This window comes from Callospermophilus lateralis, chromosome 3 (genome assembly GCF_048772815.1).
Source record: "Callospermophilus lateralis isolate mCalLat2 chromosome 3, mCalLat2.hap1, whole genome shotgun sequence".
Lineage (NCBI taxonomy): Eukaryota > Metazoa > Chordata > Mammalia > Rodentia > Sciuridae > Callospermophilus > Callospermophilus lateralis.
Genome location: NC_135307.1, coordinates 10,408,079 through 10,430,838, shown reverse-complemented (window position 1 = coordinate 10,430,838; position 22,760 = coordinate 10,408,079). Strand labels below are relative to the sequence as shown.

Genomic DNA, 22,760 nt, shown 5'->3' with positions numbered 1-22,760 from the left:
AATAGAAAGGAGACCAGTAGAATAGAAGAAGGGGATCAGGGGGAGGGAGGGGAGAGAAAGGGGAGGTGCTGGGTAATAAAATTGATCAAATTATACTGTTTTATTGTGTACATGTATGAATATATTATAACAAATCCCACTGTTACATATAATTATAATGCACCAATAAAAAGGGGAAAAAAGAAAGCATTTTTTAAAAAATAATTAAAATCATTACTACATGACTAAAGATAATATTTTGATATTGCTTGCTCAGACTATTATTTTACCTGTTCATTTTCAAACATTACTCTACGAGAAGAAAAAGGAGATGGGGCTGGTCTCCTTAGGTCACAGACATCTTTCAGAGAATGAGCACCTCCTTCCTCCTCTTCCTGGTAGTGACCATCGTTCTCTTCCTCCTCTTCAGCTGCTATTCTCTCCAAAATGGAATGCATGGCTGGTGGGTTTATTTTCAGTACCATTCTGAGAGCAAAGATAACTTTTTTAGAAAATCAAGATTTAAGTATAAATAAGAAATCTTTAACTTTTGTGCATATTAATACTAAAAAGCTCTGATTAATGAAAGTATTAGACTTCTTTACAAAGTCTATGTCTAATGTAACCCACTTATGAATACATTATAAACTTAAATATACTGTAAATGTAGAACTGAAAAAGTAAATAAACAAAGGCCATAAACATGACAGGCTAACCTTATGAGGACAAAAAGGTCATTTCAAGTATCATTAACAGGAAGCAAATTTTACCTAAGAATTTGAGTTATTATCATGAAACCAAATCCTCTCATATACATTCTATTCTGCTAGAATGGAACACTTGCCTACCTAAGAAACCTCGTGTTATATAAATGGTTCAAATGGGGAAAAAAAGTCGATTAGGAAATAGTTTCAAAACTGCAAGAACAAAGTTTTTCTACCTGGAATTTCAATAGTAAAGAACTTGAATGACTATTGTATGTATCTACAAACTCTAAACCTCATGGCATTAATGCAGCCTTTGACTGCAAATGCCATTGAGCTTTGACTTCAGAGTATAATCCCATTTCTTTCCTCGTCTTCTACAGAACATCACTAGCACAAGCTTTTAGGGTCCTTTTTTAACACCATATCAAACCATTATTATGATGAGTCATGGAGTCCTCAAACAAAATAGCTGTGTTATTCTTTCTACCTAAGTGACGTCTGGGTTTTTTTATTTTGTTTTGGCCCTAAGAAGGTGTTGCTATTTGGTTCTAGTAAACTATCACAAACCATTTCTTAATTTGTGGATATCCAAATGTAAAATGTGCTTCCAAATTACTTAACTGAAGCAGATTCAATTCTTCTGATGAAAACTTACATTCATTATCAGAAATGTATTGATAATGCCTGTCCTGAAAATAGGCTAATATATAGCAGGGAAGGTGAAAAAGGCAGGGATAAAAATGGCACAAAAAAAAATCAATTTACTCTGAACCCTCAAATATTCAGTTTTCATACAATAATGGATTGTTATTTCAAGTAAACTAAGTTCTTTGGAACATGATCCAGGCTCACTTTCAGGGTAACTTAAGAAATGATTTCTCCTACCTAAGAAATCTTGGAACCAGGAATGGTGGTGCACACCCAAAATCCCAGAGACTTGGAAGACGGAGGCAGGAGGATCTCAAGTTCAAGGCCAGACTGGGTAAATTAGCAAGACCCTGCCTCAAAAAAGGGCTCGGTATATAACTCATTGTTGGTCACTAGCAAAAGATCTACAATCCACTATACTGTAAAATAAATAAATCTATCTTTCTAGAAGTAATGGTTTTCCAAGTACAGGTGCATATTTGAATCATCTGATGTAAATTTTAAAAACACAATGATGCCAGGCCCTATCCCAGAATCTCAGGTTAGAGCCCAAGAATCAGTAGGATTTGGGTAAAAGTGACCCATATTTTTAAAACACTGCAAAAGCAACCACTGACTATAATATTCATTTGACAACTACTCAAAAGATGCCTCAGGATTTCCTCTTCTGTATCCTTGAAGTATTTTTAAGATGTAATTAAACTAGGCAACTAGAGACCAAAGAAACACCTGTACCTTCTATTTTGAATAATATCTAAAATATAAATTTAATAGAGTGGTGCTCAATATTTTCTTATTTATCCATCTTGCTCTAGGTTCTCTCATTAACCATTTTTAGCAAACTTTATAGCCAAAATGTTGGTTAAAAGGACTATCATATTTTAATTTTGAATGGAAATACATTACACCTATACACTTCCTTACCGTGGCCAGTCAAAGTCATCTGACGATGTTGTATCTCCATCTACTCCACCAGATACATGGAAAAATTTAACAGATGGCTCGCCTTTCTCCTCCTGGAATGACCCTAATAAAATAAGACTGTTATACTAGAATGCATTCATTCTCAAATGCTAAAAGACCTTTAATAACACACTATTAATTTCTATAGCATTTATTCATTTGTTCCCACATTCATATGACATACAATATACAGGACTGAGCAGATAAATTTTTGATGCTGTTTTGTATTCAGACTAAAATTTTTGGGTTCCAATATTTGATGTATAAGGTATATATCATGACACAGTAAATATATTACCATATATATTAACAGTAAATGTTATATATTTTATGTATTACTTATATGTAACTATAGTAAACTGTAAATACCACTTACTGGATGCTATTTATTTCTTCATAAGTCTATATAACTAATCTACCACTACCAAATAAAAATAAGCATATTTCTTAAATGAAAATTTGTTCCAAGCATGGTAAGAATTACCTCTGTTCAAAATAACTCTATATTGTTTATGTTTTTTCATTTGATTTTACACCTGAAGAATGGCTTTCTTCTAAAATAGTTTCTTGCCACTGAAGATAAGGGATGATTAGTAACATTTAAAAGTCCTCTAGTGAGGCCTTAATGGATAAATGTCAATTTTAAATATCTCCACAGATACAGAAAACTAATAAGAACAGGGAAGGAAACTTTTGCAGCCTCTTCCCAGCAAGCAGGGGTGGTTGTAGCAGAAGCAGCAGTCCAGGAACCACAGGCTCAAAGCCCTTCCAGAGCTCTTCATAGGCTGGTTCACTCTAAGTTTACATAGAGTCTGTTCGTTAGGTGACAAAAAAAGAGCAATATAGGAAAACTCAAAACAGGCTTTACAAAGAAAAATTACTAGAAATTGGTTCATACAATGATTGAAAATTCAAGTTCTTATGTCAAGATTTGGGTTTGAATCTTAATCCTGCCATTTACTACATGATCTTGAAAGATACCTCCTTCTACATGCACAGATTCCCTCAACTACTAACTTATAAAAACTGGAAAAAATAAGCATATGGTGATTATGATGATTAAAGGAAACAAGATAATATGTATGAAGTGCTTAGCACAGTACCTAACCATACATTGCCACTCTAAATATGGGCTAGTAAGTGGTAGGTGATTACAAAAAAGTAGGTTAAAGGCCACTTTTATTTTCCTCTGTAGAAAATCAGTACTTGAACAAAGTGATTAAATCATCATGCTTGGTCATTTTTTTTTTAATCTAAAATATTACATATTTGTAAACAATCTTGATGGGAAAAGCTACTGCTACTGTATCTAACATAATATTCTTCAATTCTATTATATTTTGGAGCTCTCACTTTTATGATATAAAATTAGTAGCAGTTATTTGTATCTAGTCTCCTAAAGCATTTTCAATCTTACCAGCTAGTTCTCTAAAGGTAAGTTCCAATTTAATTTGTTCTGGGGTTGAGCCTCCTATAAACTCCGTCTTAAATTCTAGATCTGTGAATGCTAAATGAAGGATCTCCTTCTGAAGTGACTTCTTAAACCATGGTCCTCTTTCTTGATCTGACCGAAGATCAGGTATTGGGAAACGAACAGAAAGACTGAATGTTGGAGTAGCAACTTGAACTGATACTCGACAATTTGCAGGATTGTGTGAGTCATCTAGAAATACTTCAGTGAAAGCCTTGTGCTAAAACACAAAACATCAAAAAACATGCCAAAATATTAAATTAAGTAAATTACATTAGCATTTAACATTTCAATATGTACAATAACTAATTCCCCAGTGTAATGAATTAGCATTCAAATCAAATTCACTACCATAGTAATTTAGTATACTGAAATTTTATAATGTAACAATTACTGGCAAAACTTAGAACTACTGGCAACAGTTACACCCTGATATGAAAATAAATCAATCTAAATAAAAACTGAACTAAAGAGAAGACAAAGACACAATAGGTACATATATACATATTTTATTATAAACCAAAAATAAAAAATGTGTAAATTAGCCTGTCAACAAATCAAATGTAGTTAAAAATCATTACAGTATCCAACATTCAATCTGAAGGATTTACCTACTAACATATTACTTTAAAAATTCAATGTGAGGGGCTGGGGATATAGCTGAATTGGTAGAATGCTTGCCTAGCATGTATAAGATCCTAGGTTCAATCCCCAGCACCACCCCCCCCCCAAAAAAAAATTCAGTGTGAACACAAATGAATTATGCCAAATACAAGACCAGTCTCTGACTCATCTTTGTATTTCTAGGACTAAGTCCAGAGCCTAGCACATACTAGGTTCTAAATAAATATCCACTAAATGACTCACCCTGAGTTCCTATACAATCTAAGAGTATGAACCCATGAAATGGCTACTGGAAAACAAACAGATGTACCACATGCCCCAAACCATGAAACAAAAGGGTCAAAGAATTTGCAATTCACATAAAGGTCCACTTCTAACTTTTCTCTAAAATGTATTAAAAGCAATAAAGGTTTAGTCCACTGTAGGTGGAACAGTCCACTATTTCTTGAATCAGTCTCTAAAGTCTTAAGACTAGAAAGTTCCCTTCTTATGTTACACATTGATTTTTAACAAACTTACACTTTCTCTCTTCTATTTGACTTTCTCATACTATCTCTCACTCCAAGGCAAAAGTAATCCAAGATATTAAACCATCATCCCAATACATCTATGAGTAACAGAAAATATAGAGACTAGTCCAAAGAACTTAAAATAACTAGCAACTGGTGACAATAAAAAAATGATTCAATGTGAATACTCACCACTAAGGAAAAATAAATAGGAAAATAGAATATTTTGTCCATTTTCTTTTTAACTACAGTTCTCTATGTTGGTCCTAGTCCTACAGCACCCAAATTCCAAATAGATTTCTTACAAATCTGACTTCCTTGATTTGCTTATGAAAGAATCTATACACCAGATCTAAGCAATGTAATGTGATGCTCAAGAGATTATTTTCCCAGTTTCAAAAGTATATTCTATATTACTTGGGCTACACTTTTTAGATGTTTGTTTAATGTGTGAACAGGTAAAACTCTGTAATGTTACAAGCAGTTTATGAAATTCATAAATTCAGGAAAGGAAATATAAGTCTTACAACACAATCAAATGCTATCAAATGCCATAACTTCTATTATTTTCTTTTTCTTTCTTTTTTTTTTGGGGGGGGGGGGTTAGTGATTGAATCTGAGTGCCCTACCACTGTGCTATATTCCCAGGAATCCTAACCCCCACCCTTTGTTTTTAAGACAGGATCTCACTAAATTGCCAAAGCTGCCTCAAACTTGTGACCCCTCAGCCTCCAAAGTAACCAAGATTACAAATATGCACCCCCACACCTGGATTCTATTAATTCTTTTTCCTGAGCATCAATTTATACTGACACTTTAACATATGCTATGTAATCTACAGAGAATGCTTAGCTCAGAAATTATCCCAATAAGCCTATTAGCTAATTAAATTATGATTATTTATAACATTTTGAATACTTACCAGACTGATATGCTTATTATATGAAGTATACATGTGAGAAGCCATCATCTCTACTGTAGTAAGTTTCTGTGGTTGAAGCAAGGAATTTAACCGGTCCACAATACTTATATCCAGTTCACAACATACTGGATTTAATTTAATTTGTAAGTCTGCCTTCTGAGGAACTGAACTAAGTCTTGCTTGATTGCCCTTAAAAGGGGGGAAGGGAGGAGCATTAATACAATCACTAATAATACTAAAAGATTAGGTCAAGACCTCAAAATTGTGAGAAAATATATACCCCAAAATTTTACATGCAGCACTTAAACAAAAAAATTTCTTACCTGGGGTCCTCTATTCTCAGAATGCTTATAATGAAGTTGAAGACACACAGGGGGGTGGGCATCAGTTCCTTCTTTAGAATGAAATGTTAAAAGCTTAAAAACAAAGAAGATAAATTAAATATTAGATGTTAAGCTATAATTTATCACAGGAATTCAGAGGTGCCAATATCCTAGTGGGAAGAGCTATCTGAAGTCAGAAATGGTGGCCTTACTTTTCACTTTTATCACTCACTAGCAATGTAAATCTTAGTCCAGTTAGTTAAATTTTCTTGTTTTGGGACAGGGTCTTGCTAAGTCTCTGAAGGTCTCACTAAATTGCCCACAGCAGCCCATGACTTGCATTGCTGCTTCAGTCTCCTGAATTTCAGGACTACTGGCCTGCACCACCACTCAGGCTTCAGTAAGTTAACTTCTGAGACAGTGTCTTATTTGCAGAATGCAGGTGAGAATTCAAATGAATTAATAACTCAAGAAAGAGCTCTGAAAATAAACATATAAGGGCAAAATAACAGCAATAAATATTATTTTTGCCAACATACTTAGATGTTTGAAAAAATCGGATTAATGGTAAAAGAACACAAAACATTTTATGCTCAACTTGAATAGTACACTTTGGTATTTGTTCAATAAAAAAGTCTTCTGAAATGAAGAATGATTGAAAGTAAGTGAATTCCTCTATGCATTCCTGTTCATTTTTTGAGAAAACTATTTATGATCATACAATTCCTTAAAAGCAAGACAGATTTAAAGTGTAATCCAAAGAAAGTGACCATCATTTACCTCTGTGTAGTGAGGAGGAACAGAATGACAGTCGGTTGGAAACAGACACTCCAAAAGCTCCATCTGTCCAATGGATGTATCAGTACTAAAATACCGGGAAGTTGATCTTTGTCTTTGTTCATAGGCTACTTTGATGCCAGTACCTATAAATCTATTATTAAAAAATGTAGCATTTAAAGGCCTCTATATACTACTAGATTAAATAACATATCACAAGTAGTCAGGGAACCATAAACAAATGTTAATAACAGACTAATTACCCACTTATTCGGACAAATTCAAGTTAACAATAGTAATACTCCTAAGATTATTAACCAAGTCTGCTTTCAATTTCCCATTCCCTGACAAAAAAAATAAATTTAACTGACGGAAAATCGTCCAGGGTATATTCATTTCCCAACACTGCCCTTCCTTCTCCATACATTTAAAATTTACACTGCAGTGGACAAAATCTTTCAGATCTAAAAAATACATGAAATAGTCTCTGAAAAGTATCTAGAAGCATCATGAAATATTTTAAAACTTCAGTTGGTGGGGCTCGAATGAAGCCTATCTCTAATTTCTGTGGGTTCTGCTATATTTTCTGATATTTGAAAACGTGTCAAAATTAGAGAAAAATCATCTCTCTTTTAATATCTATAAATACTATGGTCCTAATTTATAGGTTATCTTTAGGTAGGGATCAAAACTACTTTACATATTAACTTTAAAACAGTTATGTTAAAATAAAACCCAAAGGTATTTTTCTAAAAAATTAATTATATTTGCCTAAACTATTTATCAAAATAATATCACTCAGGTCATAAACATTATTTGCATTTTAATAATACTAACAAATTCAATTCATCTATTAGGACTCAATTTATAAAGGATCAGTGTCAATTTGGACAGTTTGGGTTTGTTTTGTTTTTCAAGGTAAGGATGGAAACGTAGCACCCAAGTTAAGGACCAACCCTCGAACAACTTCCCATTCCTGGCCAGTGAACATGCAGCATTTTGGACTCCCTCCCTCATTAGTTCTCTCATTACCGTCAGCTGTTAATGACAATGACAATAAGAAATGTTTTAATGATTGTAATACAGTCAACAGGGATGATGGCAAAATACGAGCAAAGAAATTTGGAACTACAGAGATGTTTTAGCAAATTCCAGATTATCTCCATAGTTCTGCATGCCACACAACCTGAATGAAAAATTCTATTCGTAAACATCTTCATAGCATTGCAAGAAAAGTACTCATTCTACTCTTTTACAAATAAATTTTTAAAATAAATACAGATAGCTGGATATAAAAGTCCACACTTGGTTCTTACTCAAAGATCATTAATAAACATGACAAAGTTTACCTGAGGTGATCATGTGAGCAAGCTTCTGCAAATACTGTTCGGAAAGACTTAAAATCATCAGATGAAAATCTTGCTGGATCAATCTTTTCTATACAAGTAAAGAAAGCTATAGCCATAGGTGTCAATGGGTTGAGGCTCAAAGACGTTTCAGGTGGAGATAAAGGATCAATGTGAAGCACAGAGACTGAAAAAGTTCCAACAGCTAGTCTGAAAATAAGCTCAGGCCTGGATTCATCCATTGAAACAGATCTAGATGGGAGAGCTGAAATACATGTGTTGAAATTATACACATAAATTTTAATACTTAAATTCACATATCAAAACCATAAAACATTTACTCATGTATTAGGTTTATAAAACAGCTGACCATACAATAGCTAGAATGATATTAAATAATTAAGGTACAATAAACTGCTAACTTCCTATGTCTTACATCTAGTATACTTGATATTTGAAGTAGAAAAGAGTCCATTAAAATAGTAAATGTATGAAAAATGCTTTTTTCATTATTGAAAGTATACTGGAAAAATCAAAATTAATCAATAGCTGCTAACCAAATTTTCTTTTGAGGTTTGTGTTTATTTCAATTAAATTTTGCAGAATAAGGGTAGAGGTGTACAGGTCGGTGGTAGAGCACTGGACTACCATGCATGGGATCCTAACCTTCATCTCCAGCACCACAAAAAATTTTGAAATTTGCAGAGTAAAAACTTGAGGTTTTATTTCAAGGAATATATAAACAGTGAAAGAAAAATTAAGAGGCTGGTGACATGGCTCAATGGTAGAGAGTTTGCCTGGAATTGTGAGGCCCTGGGTTAGATCCTTGATACCAAAAATAAATATATAATAATCAGATGGTTGAGGATCCTAAACTTTAATAATAATATGAAACTTACGTGATACTTTTCACTAACAATATCCAAGTATTTAAATACACAAAAGCTATGATGAACGAGGAACTATTCTAAAACACTTCACAGGGAATTGTTCAACAATTCATTTTCTTTCTAAATTTTGTTAAATGGCCTAAACCAAAAAAGGACCAAAAAAAAAAAAAAAACCCAAAAGACAGGTGTAAGTATGCTTAACATATACAAGGCTCTGAGTTCAAATCCAGCACCAAAATTTTTTTTAAATAAAATTGACATTTAAAAAAAATAAAGTAGAATGACTAAAAAGAATTTTTAATTTTTAATATTTCAAAAATTCCAGGAGGGCTGGGATTGTAGCTCAGTGGTAGAATGCTTGCCTTGCACACTTGAGGCCCTGGGTTTGATCCTCAGCACCACATAAAAATAAATAAATAAAAATAAAGATATGTGTCTATTTACAACTAAAAAAAAAAGTACCAGTGGAAACAAAAATTAACTCTCTTCCACTCACCAGCCTTCTGCAAAGATGTCTGGTGAACCAGGTTGGATGGAAATGCTGACCCCTTCACTGGCTGTTCTTTATGATGATCAAGGAACTCTCCCCATGTTGGCTGAAGCTATGAAAGATATTTTTTTAAAGAATATGAATAAAATCCAAAATTTTAGAAGTAACTTTTTAAGAATAAAATAATAAAATAATACTTTACCACAGTAGCACTTAATGGAGATCCTGCTGGGGTATTAGTGTATGTACTAGTTAGTGATAACTCCAGGTCCATATTTGGGGGATCCCCAAGGGGTGGAAGAGAAGAGAGACTATGGGACATGTCCATATCAGCCATGGAGAAGAAAACTTCTTCTTCTGGAGAGAATTAAACTTCATCACTTATAGCACAATTTCACCCACTTTGTATACTTTAAAGTGGGCTAATATACATTAATATAATCTTCTTCTGAAATATTGAGATACAATGATGCTCCAAAATGTATATTACTTCCAATGGGGTATTTGAATCCAAGTTATTAATGGCATAGCAAAAACTCAATTGAATATTAGTTAACAAAAGGTTATGCTTTCTTACTGAGTGGTTTTGTGAAGCTTTGTTTTGTTTGTTTTGTTGTTTTTAATATCCAGTATTTTACAAGGTATATTTTTAAAACATCATATGACAATTTAGAAGTTTAAAAAAAAAATCTACATGTTAAAATGTCATTAGCATACACAAGACCCTGGGTTCAATCTCCAGCATAAATAAATAGTACAAATATACTGCCTTCTCTCTTTTCATATGTATATAGCTATTTCCTTTTAAAAAAAAAAGAATCAAATATATTATTGAGACTTCTATTTATGTTTCACTTCCATCTTTTGGAGATTGTTGTACCCTTATGCAAATAAAGGTAGTTACGGCCAAAATTTAAGAAGGCTTTAATTTTTTATTCGGTTCAACATTCCATACTTTATTAATTCTTACTATTTATGGTATTAGTGCTCATATATTCTAAAACACCTGTAAATGTAAAGTAAACTGGGTAATGATGATACTTAGATATAATCAATGGAAAGATTAATAAAGTTTCCTATTTAAAGTAATCTATTGTATATCATTATGTGAGCACATAATTTGACAAAATATATAATTACTCCCAATTTATCTTTTGTGTAAATCTACACTTTTATAAACTGACTTTACTCAAAAACATCATTTACAAGACAAAACCAAAATAAAAAAATAGCAACCATGTGCTGGCACATCACTATTAATACTATGGTTAGATAAACTTAAAAATTAAAATTTTCTTAATGATATGGGTCTTTTGTTATTTCACTGCTAAACTCCTTTCACAAAAGCCAAAATTAAGTTTAATTTTACCTATGATGATAACTGAGTTGCTTACCACGGCTAGAAGGTGTACGAGCCGCTTCTGTCTCATAAAAGCTTTGCTCTGAAGATACACCCACAGAAAGGGAATCTTTTCTCAAATAATACCGGTTTAATTCCATCTGAATTCGATACTCGTCTTCCTGCTGCATAGGTCGGTTTTTCCTATCTTTATTAGCTAACCCTATTTTGCTAGAATTTTCTACAAGTATACAAAAGGAAAGCAGAATAGTAATTAAATTCAAGGTTAAGTTATTTAAAGCATTTCTCTCCCAAATCCCATTTATCCAATACCAATGACAACTTAAGACCATAAGGCAGTGCAAAACACCACTATTCAATATTAATCAGAAATCTAAATAACAGTTGTAGGCAACTAACCAGGAATCAAAAAATCTTACCTCTAGTATATATTAGTTACTAAAAATATTTTAACATGTATGCTACTGTGTTCAAGAATTACATTTTCTTCTTTCTATGAAGTACTATCCCAACCAAAGAAATCAGTCAGAACAATTTTGAAACAAGAATGTGACACATTCTGAATGCAAATATATGCCATGGTGGCACAATTCAAAAAGACACAATCGAATTAATTCTTTAAGACATGATACATCTTTAATTTACAATATATGTTTAATTTCATATATTCAAAATAATAAACTTTCTTAGGTGTATGTTATATATTTCAATTTAAAAGTTTCAGAGAACTAAAAATAATAACAACAGAATTATACTTGCCTGGTCCAGCAATAGCTGCTAACATATCCAAAAGCAAGTGTACCTGTCTTGGTGACAGGAATAGATGAATAGAGTCTATCTGTCCATCAACATCCAACTGAAAAAAATAAACAAACAAACCATTCAGGATGAATACTCTTTCAAAACCTCATCACCATAAATTTCAGTATATTTCAAGCACTGAGAGAAATATTTACTGCTAATCTTGAATTCCTTTACCTAAGAGTCTCTCTACTAATTCACACAAACCTAAAGGAAAAGACCTCAAGGCCACCAAGCAGTGTGCCTCTCAGATAGATGTCTACTGTGTTCCAACGTCCATCCTCTCTTGGACAGTGGAAGTCACTGCAGTCATGTAAACAGAAGACAGTGCTTACATGGCCTTCCTTTCTCCTTCCAATTCTTGGCTCACTATTCTTTCTGAAAACAAAAGTTCCATCACACTCTTCCTGATCCTGGAGAATACTCAACAAAAGCAATCACTCTATTCTCTACACAGCCTTCTAAAAAGTTAAATATCCCACCTTATTTTTCATTCATCTCTTCTTAGTTTGAATAAGCTAATAATAGCTTCTGGTATTTGTATACCATTTTGCAATTGATAAATAATACAATTAATAAAACACATTTACATTTGGAAAATGGCTTTCTGTCAAGAGAAAAACAAGCTTTTTCTAATTGTACAAACAAAAAATAAATTACTATTGACTCTGAGAAGGTTCCATGATCTAAGAATATAATATATTCCATAAAAACAATAATTATCATTATCATTTATTTTGAGCATTGGTGCCTTTGTATATATTTTCTCTACTTACTACTGTTTGTTTTACAGAGGAGGAAACAGGTTCACAAGATTAAGTGATTTGCAGAGGAAGATTTTAATGGAGGCTGACCCAGATAAAGAGCCCTCTCTCCTTTCATGGCATGACTCCCCCTACTACACCCAGACTGTTTTAGGGGGCTCCTTACTGACCATTGACACTCTAAGCCATGCCCTTGATTAAGGCTGGGGAGAGTAGCAAAACATACTTCTGATTATAGGCCAAATTCTTTAATGGTTTTTTAATATTTTCTTTGCATTGAAAGTATAATCTCTGATCTTTATTAGAATAGATAATCAAGAGTTGCGATTCTAATTTTTGTAAAAATATTTTGTTATTAATAGATTCTAGGGGCTGGGGTTGTGGCTCAGCAGTAGAGCGCTTGCCTCACATATGTGAAGCATATGTTTGATCCTCAGCACCACATAAAAATAAATAAACAAAGGTATTTTTAACAAAAAAAATAGATTCTGAATTTGGCATACAAAAGACAAAGTACTTATTACTTTTGGAAATATAAAATAACCAAAAAATTTTTCATCACAGTGTAACACAGTAGCTAAAACAAAATCTCTCTAAATCAATCCAGGCAGTCCTCTACTTTCATATATAATGCATTGGTGAAAACATACACTAAGACTGGAAATATGAAATATCAGACTTACTACTTGAGTGTATACTATTCTTGCAGAACTAAAAAAAAAAAATAGCATGAAACCTTTCTTTTTATGTGATTAATTTCTTTTAGTTGTCAATGGACCTTTATTTTATTTATGTGTGGTACTGAAAACTGAACCCTATGACTCACAAATACTAGGCAAGTGCCCCAACACTGAGCCACAACCCCAATCCATGAAACCTTTCTTAACATTTTGAATGCACAGTTAAAAAGTTTAAGTTTAATGAACACTGGAAAGAGACTAAAGACCTAACACTTTGAGCACATCTTGTAAAGCTACCCCTTGTCTACTCTGTATTAAGGTTATAAGATCTATGCTTCTCAATGCTAATTTCCAGAACTCTTTTTTTTCCCATTTTGCACTCATTTTCATTAAATAAACACAAAATGTATTTCACATACCCAATTTATTACACAAAAGTTATTAAAGAGACAAGGATTATAGTATCTCTAATACCAAATATTTGCTGGTACATAATGCTGCCACACAAAATTTCCAGGTGTCCATTTGTCACCTAATACACAAACTCTAAAAGTATCATATGACAAAAACTTATACATATCAATACATAATATTAAAAACTTTGGGTGTGTACAAAGATCAAAAACATAAATATTGAGAATGATATATATTTGATCAAAATTGAACTATAAAAGTTATTGTTATAGTTTTTCCTTCTTAAAGAAATGATAAATACATTCCCTAAAGACACTGATGTGCTGGTATCCCAAGGATATTGCCACAGCAGGGGAGCTCCCATGGGGCTTACACACACCTACAATTATCCACTCCCTAAGGAGCCTCTCATGTTATTTCAGGAAGACAGTTGAAGACCTAGTGAAAGAATTTTATACCATCTTGAGGTAGGACAAGTCAGTAAACAAGGAAGAGAACAATAATCAGAAATAGAACTGTCTTCATTCTAATTCTAGATTTCCTCCTCCAACATGAGTCAAACATCCCAATCCAAGAAAAGATTTGAGGATTCCTCAATTCACTGAAAATTTTTCTATGTATATTTACAAGCATTCAGTGTGTCCCTCTTCTATATTCCCATAGTAATATCCATACCCCTTAGTGTATCTTTCATTGTCTTTATACAATGTCTTCAAAAAGCTACAAAAAATAATAAGTGAATATATTTTCATAAATATTGCACAAATATTGCACAACTATAAAAATTCATTCCAGGGGCTGGGGATGTGGCTCAAGTGGTAGAGCGCTCGCCTGGCATGCGTGCGACCCGGGTTCCATTCTCAGCACCACGTACAAACAAAGATGTTGTGTCCGCCGAGAACTAAAAAATAAATATCAAAAAATTCTCTCTCTCTCTCTCTCTCTCTCTCTCTCTCTAAAAAAAATTCATTCCATTCAAAATATGGATGGACATTTCTACAGTCAACTTGCTTTTCAAATCTCTTCTCCTTTTTAACATCTTAATTTTATGACAATAGAAAGACACTATTATATAATTAAATCTAGTTATTTTAATAAATGAAACCATGCTTTTGGTTTTGGATTGTTAGAACAGAAAGAGTGAGTGTAGGAGGCAACTCTTCATAAAACCTGACTTGCATAAGAGTAAGGCCAAGTCAGTCCTCACTTTAATTTTGTGACCCCAAACACCAAGTCCAAGTGAGAATAAAATGCTGATTCCAAAACTGCAGATATCTTTGTTACAGGATAATCTACAGTAACCAACCAGAGGCTCAGTGTATAGATTAAAGAATACTTTTAATTTTATTAGAGAAAATAAACACTGACCTTAGCTCCAGGAAGTACTTCATTCTGTTTCAACGTGAGACTCAACTCCAACCTACCAATTAATCCACCAATCTGCACTGGGTCAGAGGGCGCTATCTCTGGTAAATTTCTAGTTAGTTGTGGGTGTGGCTCATAAACAATTTTGGGGTTCCAGCTAGGTGACAGCTTTGGCTCATTTTCCTAAAATAATGCAATAAGAATAAAGGAACTATTTAAAAAGCTTAGTGTAAATAAACTGGAATGTAAAAAATAAATGTCAACTTAAGAATAAAATATTTGGCATGCAAAAACTATATTGTTACAATGGATAAACTATATCTGGTAGCTAAAATAAAACAGTACTACATTGGGCTAGTAATGAAAACACAACATGGAAAGGACTTCATGAAGAAAGCATAATATCTGCTCAATTTAGTAAGAAAACCTAACAGACACTATAATTAAGAATACCCAATTTGGGAAATAATGTAAAGGGTAAATAATGGAATGACTGATATATAAAGATTTTGCACTCTTGGAAGAAATTAACAGAGTTCCTTAATTGCACAGATTTTTTTTAAAGGCAGAATTTGTAAGATAAATTTTCAGCAATATGTTCATTCTGTGAGATAAATTTGAATATTGCTTAATTTCCAGTTTATACTGTAAAAGGATTATATACTAATGAGCCATTCTGCCCCAATAATTCTGCCAACATTTCTCTGTCAAACTAACACATAGCAAACTGGCTTAAAAAAAGTGGTGGGTGGGGGGGATTAAAAGTACAAGATATTTAAATATCTGAAATACATATTGCCATGATGAATATTTGTGTTAACTTGCAAATCAGATGAAGTCTTAGCCCATACTATACATCCTAGAAAAATTTAACAGTCCTCATTTAAACCTTTGAGAAATCTATGATCAAGTTTAGGATTGTTCTGTTTCTCTTACCACTGGTGCAGTCGAACACACTGGGGAAGATTTTGCTGATGCAGAAAACTCATCCCAAAAGAGAGACACTCCAGAGAGCTGAAGTAACTTGTGAGCAAAAGCTGTGGGCTGATGTACATTAATTCCTGAGAATTCGTCAGCAGTTTCATCGCAGTATACAGTTCTAAAAATTAAAAACAAAAAGATTATTTGACAAAACTCCTGGGACAACTTATTTGCAATAATAAAAAAATGGAGAGCTTTTAAGTTAAAGAGACTTTTCAGGTGTTAGCATTTCTTAGAATGTATCTATAATAATGCCCATAAAATAAGTCAGAATGATCACACTTCAGTAAATATTTCCCAGAGAACTCCAAGAAAAATAACTTTATAAGACTCTTAAATTGAAGGAAAAAATTAATAACTTCCTAAAGTTAGCTTCAAGGAAAACAATTCCTGTACTCCTTCCCAAAATATCTCTTGATAACAGTGAGACAGCATTTGGCTTCAAGTCACAAGTCTGAAAATGACCTTTCTTGAATTCTTGTGTGACCAATCTTCATTTTAAATAAGATAAAGTATGTGGTTCCAAATGCATGAGATGTTACAAACAGTTTTAATATGCCATCTAAGGCAATGTGTCCCCTATTTTCAAAGATTATTAACAATAATTGTTTAACAACAGATATATTTTTGAGAAAAACAGAAACCATAGTACATCTTTTTAAACCCTGGAAAAGGACCCCAATAGATAAATATACAAAGGGTCTTTGGGGCCAGGAGTATTGGCACACACCTGTAATTCCAGTGGCTCAGGAGGCTGAGGCAGGAGGATAGAGTTCAAAGCCAACCTCAACAACTTAGTGAAGCCCTAAGCAAATCAAGGAGGCCCTGTCTCTAAATAAAACATAAAAGGAGCTGGGGATATGGCTCAGTGGTTAAGTTACCTGAGTTCAATCCCCAATACAAAAAAAAAAAGTGTCTTTGGGGCTTGGTGTACATACCTCATCCTGCTCATTTCTCTCAGCAAGTTGTACAGCACCAACACTGGTGAAGATATGACTTCACATCAACACTCAGATGTACATATGTAAATAAATCTGCTTTCAAGCTTTTATAGGGGTGCTACCAAGTGGGTACACAGAAAATTAAAAGCAGCATGTTTGTATCTTTTTAAGTAAATCAATATTACAGATATTTGCCTGAAACTAATGCTTATAGAATTTCCAAAAAAACAGTGCCTTCCTTCCCCCTCTCTCAAATCAAGCAGCACTAAGATTAAGCAGTCCTTCACGTTAATGAAACCCACCTACATATTGCATTGCTCCACAAAAAAAACGTAAACTCACAAGACAGCCTGAAATTTAGTAGCACTCCAATACTTGTAGTTTTGATTTGATAACTAAAAGAAAACTACTTGCTTTAAATTTAACATAAAAATTTCAATAATGGAATTAGAATACAACTTGGAGAACAGTACTTTACTCCAATGTTATGTAGTATTTTAATTTAATATCATCACCTCTAGTCTCCAAAGCATCCTGAATTTATTTTTTTTAATTTTTGCAGTATTAGGAATTGAACCAAGGGGACTCACACATACTAGATAGCTCAGTGGAAGAGAGCTTCTCTTCCACTGAGCCACATTCCCAGCCCAGCATTTTGAAATGTAATATGAGAGTTAGAATACAGTTATTTTCAAATTCTTAAAAATTCTTACCTTTCTATTCGAATTTCAAGGGCTGTTCCAGTTTTGGAATTTTCTGGCACATGTTCAATTCTCAAAACAGTGTCTATAAAAGTGACTTTTACTCTTCTTAGTACTAGAATAAACAATTAATCATTAATGGAAGAACCAAATATCTACTAAATAAAAAGTTCTAATAAAAGAAAAAATACTTGTTTGATAACAACTTACAAAATAAAAAAGCCAGATTTCTTTCCATTAAAAGTCCCAAATTCTGAGTTTTAAAATAGAGATTACACTTACTGAACATGTACCCAAGCTACTGTTGAATAGATACTTAGAACAGTCACTAACACTGTCTGTTGAACTCCAATCACATCATTTTGCAAATGTAATAAATCAAACAAATGAGAGACTAGGGAAATAATTGCAATTAAATGAAATAACCCCAATTGTACAGTTCTGAAATGAGAACATTAATTCTTTTAAAAAACACTCCAAGAGGGCTGCCTTATACAAGACTTGTTATTAAGGTACTAAATTGCTAAATAAAATTTGAATTTTTAGAGATGATCAAATAATGTCAAACCTGTTTCGATGGTTTCAGCAAATTTTTCAAGCCCTTCAAAAGGCTGGGATCCTTCTCCTTGTTCATCTGTTAATTTTTGGCTAAGACATTCTTTTGCCAGTTGCATACTGCTGGTCATGAAACTTGACCAATACATAGGCTCAGAACCAGTTGCTACAGAAAATAAAGATTAATAATTTCTCAAAATTTCAACAATGCCATTTCTTTGAATTTCCCACTTTTTTTATTGCTGCATTATAGTTGTACATAATGATGAGATTTGTTGCTACATATTTGTACATGCATACAGTGTAACAATACAATTTGATCAATGTCATACCTACCCTAATACGTCCCCCTCCCCCATTTCTTAAAATTAACATATTTCAAGTAGATTTATTATTAATATATAGTTATTAAGTTTGCATTTATGACACTTATTTTAAAGTCAATTAATGAGTTTAGGGAGGCTTTGTAAAAACAATCATTTTTTTCTAGTTCCGATGTATTGTGCAGATCTGTTATTATAGCCTCAAATAGATTTTTAACACTAGGGTATTATTACACAGGGAAACAACATTCTAGAAATTACTCTTGAGATTTAAATACCACCTTACAAAAGCAGATCACATGCAAAATTCCAGCGATATGTGATTTCACTATATATTTTACTTTTAGAAAATATTAATTCATATACTCATTCAACAAGAATTATTTTTGTACATGTATGTTACTGTTCTAAATACTACACAGCAGGGTTCAATGAACTTTCTCTCTCTTTTTTTTTTGTTTCTGGAGATTACGTGGGGTGATTTAGATTTTACTTGAGATAGGGTCTCAAGTTGCTGAGGCTGGCCTCTTCTGCCTGAGCTTCCTAGTGCTGGAATTACAGGTGTGTACCACTACACCCAGCGAGAGGCAATTAATTTTCTATAAAGGGTGAGATATTGAATATTTTAGGCTTTGTGGGCAATATGTTCTCTATCACAACTCTCCTACAATAGTGCTAAAGTAGAAAGTAAATAAAAAAGGCATGGCTGTGTTTCCATAAAATTTTATTTATAAAAACAGTTAACAAGCTGGGATCAGTGGTGCACACCTGTTATCCCAGTGGCTCTGGAGGCTGAGACAGGAGAATTGCAAGTTCAAAGCCAGCCTAAGCAACAGAGGAGAGGTGCTAAGCAACTCAGTGAGACCCTGTCTCTAAATAAAATACAAAATTAGGGCTGGGGATGTGGCTCAGTGGTCAAGTGTCCCCGAGTTCAATGCCCAGTACCAAAAAAAAAAAGGTAACAGGCTTGATTTATCTTGTAGGCCAGAGTTTGCTAACCTGCTATAGAGCATAGAAAAATGAATTATGAATTGCCCTCGGAATGCTTACAAGTAGTAGAAGAAATACAGCATGGCTAAGAAGAATTAATAGAAGACTACTGAGAGTCAAATGAAAACATCATAAAAGCCAAGAGAAGAATCATCTCCTAGCTGAGGGGATCAACAGGAAATCTGGCAGAGGTGGCAGATGATATAACTTTGGAAATTAGCATAAGTGTAGGTAATACAAAGGAACATCTTTTACGGAGGAAACAAATGAACTGTAAAATATTCTTTTCAGATTTTCCCTCCTAAGAAAATTCCATCATACCTCCTTAGGTATTCAAAATAAATGAAGATTACTAGAAAAATTACTGCTTTCCAAATTGGAATTTACAAGTCCTCTTAATGGAATATTTTAAAAGGAAAAAATATTTTAAAGTTTGACTTTTCATAGGGAAGTATTATATATACCCATCATAGTTAAAATAGAGAATATTCTGATAAATTAAATATCAGATTATTAAAGAGGATATCCTCCATAATTATACTATCAATTTTCAAAATACAGATCACTATAATTCTACTAAGCAAAATTTAAACTTTGGAGTTTCATACAGTATATGATTAAAATTTTTATCACTGCATACTTTTCCTCTAAATTTATCAATCCTATTTTTTTTTCTACATTTATAAGTAGACATTCTCAAGAAGAGCATTCCCTTCTCCCTGCTCACCTTATTTATATCAGAATAGCTTTGAGTACTCTTCCTTGTTAAGTGGCAATACTTTGAATCTTTAAAACTTTAGATAATAAGTAACAAATAATTACATAAATCAAAGTATATGTACACTGAAGTTCCTGTGAGTAAACAGGGAAAGAAACAACTCTTAGAATTTTCATCACACACATCCTACAAAGAACCAAATCCTAATACTTTATCAACTGAAATTTTTACAAACACAATGAAAATCAATAAATCAATCAAGCTACTTTCTCAATCTCTGTAGGGTAAAAATAGAAGCAAATAAAACAGGAACATATAACAACCTACCTAGACGAGGTCTAGGTCGGAAGACCATTTCTAACCCTTTTACTTCCAGTGCACAATTGTCCTGTAGCAAGGAGCCCCACGGAACTGACAGAGAAATCGACTGAATAAATCCTTCGGTGACTTCTAAAGGTGCATCTGCAGACTCCAGGATTTCATTGAGACACTAAAGAGAAAAACCAAATTCATTTTGGAATCACACAAAGAACATAAAATTAACTTTTTCAAAGATATAAATATGCCCATACCTGTGAATAAGCACAGAAAAGAAAGCAGAGACCAAGATAAAAGGTGATTTGGTTTTCATTAAGATGTATACAACACACAAGAGACTTTGTTAAAGAATGACGAGTTGAATGACAGAGGAAATAGATGGCTCTTTTAAGCACATGACAGAAGCTAACCTGGAGCTAACTAACAGCAGGCCTCCAGAGAAAGTTTGATTTTTAAGCTGAGACCAGAGGCTCAAAGTTAACCAACAAAGTAACACATGCAGAGGCAACTGTATGTAGAAGCAGGGCCAGTAATATATTTTCTGGTCTTTCCTATCTTATGCTTTTATTTATTTTAACACGACAATCCCAGTAACTCCAAAAACTAAATTATATTGCTACTGTAAAATTCCTCAATTCTTACTTACTATATCAGTATTTCTCAAGTTTATATCTATTTTAAAAATTTAGAATGAAATTTATGCTGGGGTGTACTGAATTCTAGGTTTAAGTGTATTCGACTAAGGATACATGAATTAATTAGAGTATAGGGAGAAACAACCCATCCATATTCATTTTGAAGGTTATCTAAGCATGAGGCTATAGATAGTTCAGCCAATGGTATACACTAAGCATAAGGACACATTACCATAACAGGTGGGTGTCTCATGAGAAAATATATCAATTATATATCTTCAAGGAGTGTCTCATCAGAAAATAAATAGGAAATTTATTTCTAATAAGTTTTTAATTATCAAAATGTATAATACATTTATATTGTTTTGACCAACTGTACACTTATAGTGTAACCAACTATAACCAACTGAATCCAGAGGAAAAATCTTAGCACTTAAAGCCTAATGATTATTGAAGAAGGTATTGATAAGGTAAATATGGTAAGCTGTAGAATTACCACTAATTTAAAAATGATGATGAGATCATTCAAGGAATTGAAATGTTATACTAGAAAGTATTCATATGATGCAAAAGAAATAATAACAGGCTGGGTGCCATGGCGCACACCCCTATAAAGCCAGTGGCTTGGGAGGCTTAGGCAGGAAGGAGGATCGCAAGGTGAATGTGGCTCATGGTTAAGCACCCCTGGGTTCAATCCCCAGTACCAAAAGAAAAAAATTTTAAAAAGAAATAATAACAAGAAACTTTTAATTATGATTATAATAAAAAAGGTACAAATTGAAATTAAAGAAATATGGAAGCATGATCAATAAATCTTAAGCATAAAATATACAAATTATAACAATTCTAGAGAGGAAAATAGAAATATGAAGTTAATGAAAAAAGATGTTAAAATTCCAACTATTAATGAAAAGTTTGTTTGAGCACTTTTATTTACTTACTTATTTAGGTACCAGGGATTGAACCGAGGGGCACGTAACTACTGAGCCATATCCAGACTTTTTTTTTTTTTTTGAGACAGGGTCCCAACTAAATTGTTCTGCTGGCCTCGAACTTGCAATCCTCCTGCCTCAGCCTCCCAAGCCACTGGGATTATAGGCATGCATTACTACTCCAGGCTTTGACACTTTTAAGTGGCTAAAGGGTAGAAATTGAGACCCTACTGGTTAAAAAAAAAAAAAAAAAAAAAAAAACTACATTTTTATATCAATATTTATGACACAACATTTATCATCTACAATTATTTAACTTATGAAAAAATGTTAAGGCAATTTTAAAATATATAAGGAATACATTATTTTGTTTTGCTTCAATGTTTTTAAGGGCTAAGTAAGCAAACACGTTTGAGGACCACTCCTTTAAAACATAGCACAGCCAGGTGCGGTATAATCCCAGCAGTTCAGGAGGCTGGCGGGGTGGGGGGGGGGGTCAGGTCATGAGTTCAAAGTCAGCCTCAGCAACAGTGAGGTGCTAAGCAACTCAGTAAAACCTCTTTCTACATAAAATACAAAATAGGGCTGGGAATGTGGTTGATGGTCAAGTGCCTGGTACCAAAAAAAAAAAAA

General features: G+C 33.1%; 1 protein-coding gene across 4 annotated transcripts in view; it reads right to left on the bottom strand.

Annotated features, from left to right (window-relative positions):
• Atg2b (autophagy related 2B) overlaps window positions 1-22,760 on the bottom strand; it is a 66,369-nt gene that overhangs the window by 35,771 nt on the left and 7,838 nt on the right. For 2 of the 4 annotated variants that reach the window (XM_076849689.2, XM_076849691.2), the window contains exons 2-17: window positions 20,570-20,732; window positions 18,225-18,377; window positions 17,669-17,771; window positions 15,970-16,132; window positions 15,037-15,216; window positions 11,769-11,865; window positions 11,044-11,229; window positions 9,852-10,006; window positions 9,656-9,761; window positions 8,273-8,534; window positions 6,927-7,077; window positions 6,147-6,239; window positions 5,824-6,012; window positions 3,715-3,988; window positions 2,259-2,361; window positions 270-465 (exon numbers count right to left, since the gene is read on the bottom strand). In XM_076849689.2, coding sequence (XP_076705804.1) covers window positions 270-465; window positions 2,259-2,361; window positions 3,715-3,988; window positions 5,824-6,012; window positions 6,147-6,239; window positions 6,927-7,077; window positions 8,273-8,534; window positions 9,656-9,761; window positions 9,852-10,006; window positions 11,044-11,229; window positions 11,769-11,865; window positions 15,037-15,216; window positions 15,970-16,132; window positions 17,669-17,771; window positions 18,225-18,377; window positions 20,570-20,732 — 2,574 coding nt within the window. Of the gene's footprint in view, window positions 1-269; window positions 466-2,258; window positions 2,362-3,714; window positions 3,989-5,823; window positions 6,013-6,146; window positions 6,240-6,926; window positions 7,078-8,272; window positions 8,535-9,655; window positions 9,762-9,851; window positions 10,007-11,043; window positions 11,230-11,768; window positions 11,866-15,036; window positions 15,217-15,969; window positions 16,133-17,668; window positions 17,772-18,224; window positions 18,378-20,251; window positions 20,294-20,569; window positions 20,733-22,760 lie in introns of those variants that run through there. The other 2 variants (XM_076849690.2, XM_076849692.1) reach the window with 2 other exon arrangements.